The following is a 6,712-nucleotide window of genomic DNA, read 5'->3' as shown; positions in this document are numbered from 1 at the left end:
GGGCGTGTTGTCTTTTCCTTCAGCCTTCAAAACCTTAGACAAATGCCAAGAAACTCTTCTAAAAGGAGCTATGAGCCAGGCATGGTGGCACAGGTCTGTAATGCCAGCACTTGGGAGGCAGAGGCAGGGAGAGCCCTATGAGTTCCAGGCCAGCCTGGACTTTGTAGAAAGACCCTGTCTCAAAAAAAAAAAAAAAAAAAGTTTCAGGCCTTTTGAGAGACTTTGGATGCTAGGTCCCTTCCCTGTGAACCAGAGGAAAGCTCATACAAAAGCCAAAAGTTTGGCTGGTGCTGAGGTGAGAGAAATCTGGAATGTCCTGCCTTACAGTTGACTAGTCAGTCACATTTACTGGACTTCACTGAATCTAAGAAACAATCCATTTTTAGGAAGTAACACTATTTCCTATGCAATTACGAAGAAACTGTGAGAATTAAACCGTGACCTGCTATCTATTGCAAGATTTATCTGGATTTTTTTTTTTTTTTCAAGACAGGGTTTCTCTGTAGCTTTGTGCCTTTTCCTGGAACTCTTTCTGTAGCCCAGGCTGGCCTCGAACTCACAGAGATGTGCCTGGCTCTGCCTCCCGAGTGCTGGGATTAAAGGTGTGCCCCACCACCGCCTGGCATGGATTTCTAAAGATGTTTAAATTTGAAGGAATATGGGTAGTAGATGAAATGCGGTAATTTCCAAAATGTCAGTAGTCACAACCCCATCACACTTCCACACTGTGATTATCTGTCAAGCAAATGTAGACAAGGATCCTCCTGTCCTAAATGGGGAAAACAAGATCCCTCTGGAACTCTGTGTATCTCTATAACACTTCTTTACCAGACTCTTAATATCCCTTTGATATCATCTAAAGACTGAATTACACAGTCAGCCATTGTTTTAAGCATGGTTTGAAGACAATTTAATTTGGCTAATGAGCAGTGAGATGTTCAGAGCAAGTGAGACATGTGGGAAGGTCTGTGCTTTTTTTCTTATAATCCTGGAATCCTGCCACAGACATCAAAACCCATGTGACACAGGCATCCTGACAATGTCCAGCTTCTCAAGCCCAAGACATGTAAATGAGGTCTACTTTGATCTTCCATTTACCATCAAGAAAGCCAGGTGCCTGCAGATGCCACTGAGATGGGCCCAACTAGACTGCCCAAACAACCTACAGAATTTTGAGCTAATAAATGATTGATTATTATGTTGTTTTTGTTTTGTTTTTAAATCCTCAAGGTTTGGAGTAGTTTGTTATGGTCAAAGCTCACTCGAACCTAAACAGGTACTGGAAGTACTGTACCATCACAGTGCAGTCTAAGACACATGGCATGCAGTTGGAAACTGCTTGTAAGCTGCTCAATCTGTGGTATTCTACCACAGAATCCTGAATGGACCAAGGCAGAAAGAGATGACAGAAGAAAGATCTGGTCCATTTTCAAGCAAAAATTGCAATATAGAAATGTAAGGAATTTCTGAATCATAAAACAAAAACTTTCTCATTTATAGTCTCTTATAGCAATAAAAGACTCAAAGTAACAAATAAGTTCAGGGTAAATATAATAATAACAATTATTATTATATTTATCATTAAATATTATTAAATTATTTTTATATTAAATATTATCATTATTATAATTAGTCACTTTGTTAGGACCTCCTGGGCTTTAGAAAGTCAGTAGTCAGGGCTGGTAAATGACTCAGAAGATAAAGGCCAACGTTGATGACCTCAGTTCCATCATCCCTGAGACCAACATGGTGGAAGGAGAGAACAGACTTGGTTGAGTTGTCTTTTGACCTCCACATGTATACTGTAGCATGTGCCTATACAGACATGTGTATTCACAAATAAATGAGCATTTAGACAGTCACCAGTTACCAAGGAAACACTAACCCCCCACCCCCCACCCCTCCACCCCCTGCACGTGAGCCATGAGGTGACTCTTAGCTTCTTTAGGTATGTCTAAAATATTTTTGCAATGAACAGAAAGACTGTGAAACCCTTGAGGAGAAACTCTGGCATTTTGTGTTGGCAAGGGGTAGGTGTTCAGCGTGGTTCAGAAAGGGAGGGGGACCACAGAGAGAAGCTAGCCTGGAGGAAGGCCTGTGGGTTACTTTCTGCGCTCTCCTGCTCCACCTTGTTCCAGGAAGATTGTTGCTGGAAGGAAGGTTCCAACAAAATCAGTCCTGTGTGGGGTCAGAGTGACAAAATATTATAGTTGGAGAGACATAGAGGAGAGACATGCAGTAGATGGAGGCTGATCTACCATCTCTAAGGAGTGTCTCCTTCCATTTCCCACCTCCCTATTCCCTAACACTGAAGTTTAGCTAATATAGCACCAAGGGAGACAGCTATTAAAGAAGGGATGCCCTCAGTCAGGGGCACTGTGGTGGTTAGTTTTGTGTGCCAACTTAGTCACGTTACAGTCTAGCATTCAAATGCTTTTCTAGATGTGGCTGGAACCAGATCTTGTAACAGCTGTTCAATCAAAAATAACCTTAAGAGCAATCAGCATAGACAAGCTGCGATGGGGAGACTTGAGTCTGTGGATATGCTTTTAGAGCAGAGCCGAGGCTTCCCTGGTGAAGGCGTTCTAGCCAAGGGATTCTGAACTATCATGAAGACTGTCTGTCCAGGTTTGCAGCTGGCAAGGGAAGCCCCCAAACGTGCAGCAAGGCCATCCTTTCTTAATATATAATACTTATTTATCTGGTTGAGCCTAAATGAAAGATGTTGAGAGAGCTTCCTAACACAGAGTCACCTACTGGACAAAATGTGATTGTCAAACTGGGTTTAGATGAGCCCGGATGATCATATCCCTCTCTTTGATAAGACACCCTACTCTGTTGGGTGGGAAGACCCACCAACCCCATCAGATATCACTAGGAAGGCACAAGTGAGGAGCTGGGGTTTAGCATAGGAGTAGCCACAGGAGGGGAGCTCTCAGGGCAAAATGTGAACTCTGGGAGGGTGAAAAACAATTCTCCTAGGAACCAGAACTGACATGAAAGAGAGGTGCACATTTAAAAAGGCCTTTAGAGGAAACAGACCTAAGGAACCAGAGAGAATACATAGATCTATCATTCTAGAGGGAACTACATAGCAGGAGACATAGGCTATCAAGTTCTAAGGCAAGCCATGTGAGGTGCAGGAGCAGTGCTGTGATAGAGATGGACACAGGACACCAAATGTGGGAGACAAAGTTGGGGAGGGGGGCGTTGGAAAGGTAACAGAGTCTAGATGTTTCCAGGTGAGATTGTCCCCTGAAAAGGAAGGGTTTACTTTTTCATAACTTACCCTTTGCAGCAATCTTCCATAAACCCCATCAATTCTGAGAGAACCAGGCAATCAAACCTGGACATGGCTTGAACTCCATCCAGCTAAGGCCAAGGGAGGAGCAGAAGCACTTCTCAGAAACCAGTGCTGAGCTTGAAGGATGTGGATAGCTCCAGATTCCTAGAGGTATTTCAATTGAGTTCTAACTCATGTAGACAGGAACTGGCACTTCTAACTCAGGCTCCTTAATGATTTAAAAATTATTGTAAATTGTGTGTATTATGTGTATGTATGTGTAGGAGGTACATGTGCACATGAGGGCAGGTGTCTGAGGATGTTAGAGGTGTCAGATACCCCTAAGGTGGTGAGCCATGTGTATGCATGCTCAGAACTGACCTCAGGTCTTTTAGAAGAGCAGTATGTGCTATTAACCACTGAATCAGCTCCCCAGCCTCTTAACTCATGCTAAGCAGAACCCACACCTCAGAGGTCATGGTTGTGCTCCTGGAGGTAGAGATCCAGTCCTGCAGGATGTTGTGTTACCTTAAATGGGGAGTATGAGCCCTTCCTGCTCCTCCTGAAATCTGTCCCAGTAAATGCAGCTCCAGCAGGCCTGCTCTGTGGGACATGCTCAGGTCATTTAATTTGCTTGACCAGACTGATGGTCACAGAATGCACCCAGAGGACATATTCTTATGTCCTCTACCTTGTTTTGAGGTACAGTCATGGCATGGGAAGAGGGATTGAGGAGCAACTTTTTTTCTGTCTGGATCCTGGGGGTTTTGTGTTCATGACTCTCTGGAGGCTAGAGGGATGGCTCTGCTAGTCAGAACAGTCAACAGGATGCACAAATTGGAAGAACTCTTCAGCAAGAGAATGCTAAGGATGGTTTATTTTGGACACAGAGATACCAGGAAGCAATCACCACATTATAGATTTTCATCTTCTAAGGATGCAGTTCAAGGGCTAGGGAGTTGGCATGCATGGGTTCCGTAGATTCAGAAGAAACCTTCTGGGGCTGGTCATCAGTCATGCTTCTAAGTTTTGAATCCTTTTTTCACAGGGATTATAGCCATCTATAATATAAATTTTGTCATGAGTTTCTTCTCTTTAGAAAGGTTTAGCTGTTCAGCTCTCACTCTATGTTGGGCAGCTCATTGCTGTTTGGATGTGGGCTTCTCATAGTGTCCCCACCCCTAACCCTGGACACCACAGCTGTCCAGGGAAATCATTTCCCCATCTCCCAAGGAGGGGCAGCATATCTCCCACCATCTGAACTTGCCTTTCTTGTCTGGTGGGCTTTGTGTATCCTAACTTAAGCTTTCTCCTCATTGATCTCCATTCTGACATCTCTCCGCCTTCCCCCAGGCAATGCTAGTCGCCACTGTTAGAACTCAGTGGACACTGGTGCAGAGCTAATGCTGACACACAGGCCTGTTTCTCTAGTCTAGTTTCGTTTACCTTTTAATCCCCATTCTTCTACTTGTTTGCCTGATGCATTAGGTGTTCAAATGAATAGATGTTCCCACTCAATTCTCTATCTCTCTTCCTCCCCACAACCCCTCCTTTCCTGAGACAGTCAGACCTCTTAGGCTGGGGATGGGGGGTGGGGAAGAAGAGTGAGACATCCCAGTTTAAGACCTTGTGGACCTAAGTCCTGGTGACTTGTGTCACTTTAGTCTCGGAGGGACTGCTTTGCAGAGGAGAGGGCCACAGATTGTATAACCCAGTGTCCTGCTGCCATGTACTTCCAGTTTTTTTCTCTTGGACACATCCAGACTCTTGTGTGCAGTTCATGGACAAAGCCACATGAGACTGTCCCAGCTAAGTTCCCTGGGAACTCGCTCACTCCCTTGGACATACCTTGAAGGATGTGGGGATTTGGATGATAATGGCCCCCATGGACTTATATACTAAAAAATTTAGTTCCAAATTATAGTAGCATTTGGGGAAGGATCAGGAAGTGTGGCCTTGTTGGAGGAGATGTATTTCTGGGGACAGGCTTGGAGGTTTCAAAGGACCACACTATTCCCAGTTAGCCTGTTTTCTTCTTCATGATCGTGTGTCAAGATGTAAGCCTTCAGCTACTGCTCCAGCGCCATGCCTGTCTGCCTGTTGCCATGCTCCCCACCGTAATGGTCAAGACTCACTGAAACTGTAAGCCCCCAATAAACTCTTTCTTCTGTAGTTGCCTTGGTGAAGCTGTCACAACAATAGGAAAGTTAGACACAGGACTACACTCACTTTGAAGACAGGCCTCATGCAGACATGACCACACCCATTGCTGCAGCACTTCATTTCACCAGGGCATGATTTATCTCCTGAGCATTTCTTATCACAAGTTCCAACAGTATTTGGGGGCAGAAGAGGACAAGCTCCAGGTCTTTGTAATCCTGAAATACACAATGGTGTTTATGGAGCCTGAAGCAGTCAGAAGACAAGGCTGAGAATTGATGCTAGAGGTCTGAATGTCTGGTCACCTGCAGGAAACTAGCTTATTCTTTATTCTCTTTTGCACTCAGGGCTCTTCCCTCAGCTTCACCAGCTCCAGTTTCTCTCTTAGGCCTGAGAGTTCCCTGGCCATTGGTGGAGTGTGCGCCCTCCCCAAGCCTGTACAGTCTTAGTAGAAAGAACCGTCCGCTGCCACAGCCTCTTTTTTACATCTGAGAAGATGCTATAACCCTCCAAATGAGAGCCAGACCTCTCTCATCCCACCATACCCTAGGTTCATCTCTGAGCAATAGTTCCAGTGACCGCTACATTCAAGGCACATCTACAAACCAGATAACCTGTCCTGATTTTTATGCCATCTTCTGTCAGACGTAACTCTCTCTCTCTCTTATAAAAGATAAGAAATGCAGAGTGGTCACTCCTATAGTCTAAAGGAAGTGAGTTTGATCCAAGCAGTGGCCACATGGCTTTCCTCTGTTGCAGCTGAGCCCCAGGCCCTAGTGTACTATGATCCCTCTCTGCTTTCAGCTTTCAGCACACTTACCTCCAGGAGAAGACAGAGCCCAGGCTGTGCCCATCACTATGGAGATGAAAGCCACCAGAACCGAGGCTGTGGCTGTCTTCATGTTGGCACTGCTGAGCTGAATGCACAAATCAGTTTATAGCCTCAGTAATACTAGAAGCACAGGTGTGATAGGATGCGGTCAATTGGCAATATAGAAAAGAGAGCTTTCTAGAAAGTGCCTGCTGATAACCTGGCTCCTTCTATTTCTTAACTGGCTTTTCTCTAAATACAATTAGAGTATTGTTTCTTGGTAGGTAGGATAGGGAACCAGGAAAAACTCAAGTACATTACAACATTGTGTTCCTCCTTATAGCACAGCTTAGCCCTTTATGGATGGTGAGCAAAGAACTAATTGTTTCTGTGTAGCTTAGCAGCTCCGATTGAGAGTTGACACAGAGATGGCCAGAGTGGAGTACAGGACCATCTCT

At 44.8% G+C, this 6,712-nt stretch overlaps 1 protein-coding gene across 1 annotated transcript; it reads right to left on the bottom strand.

The window, feature by feature from the left end:
* Positions 1–5,407: 5,407 nt before the first annotated feature.
* On the bottom strand, positions 5,408–6,345 carry LOC118588727 (WAP four-disulfide core domain protein 18-like). The gene is made up of 3 exons (XM_036195281.1): positions 6,260–6,345; positions 5,513–5,651; positions 5,408–5,470 (listed from the first exon to the last, which is right to left on the bottom strand). Exons 1-3 carry the CDS (start codon positions 6,343–6,345, stop codon positions 5,408–5,410), a joined length of 288 nt encoding a protein of 95 aa, XP_036051174.1.
* Between the last annotated feature and the right edge of the window lie 367 nt (positions 6,346–6,712).

Source organism: Onychomys torridus, chromosome 8 (assembly GCF_903995425.1).
Source record: "Onychomys torridus chromosome 8, mOncTor1.1, whole genome shotgun sequence".
Lineage (NCBI taxonomy): Eukaryota > Metazoa > Chordata > Mammalia > Rodentia > Cricetidae > Onychomys > Onychomys torridus.
The sequence above is the reverse complement of the archived record's forward strand: the minus strand, read 5'-3'. Positions and strand labels throughout refer to the sequence as shown.

What these genes read in the sequence shown, in the direction of transcription:
- LOC118588727 (XM_036195281.1), bottom strand. Translation starts at nt 6,345, where the DNA reads ATGAAGACAGCCACAGCCTCGGTTCTGGTGGCTTTCATCTCCATAGTG. An exon ending in CTGTCTTCTCCTGGAGGTAA is followed by an intron (nt 5,652 to 6,259) that starts GTGTGCTGAAAG and finishes AGGATTACAAAG; the next exon opens with ACCTGGAGCTTGTCCTCTTC. An exon ending in GCATGAGGCCTGTCTTCAAA is followed by an intron (nt 5,471 to 5,512) that starts GTGAGTGTAGTC and finishes TTGTTGTGACAG; the next exon opens with CTTCACCAAGGCAACTACAG.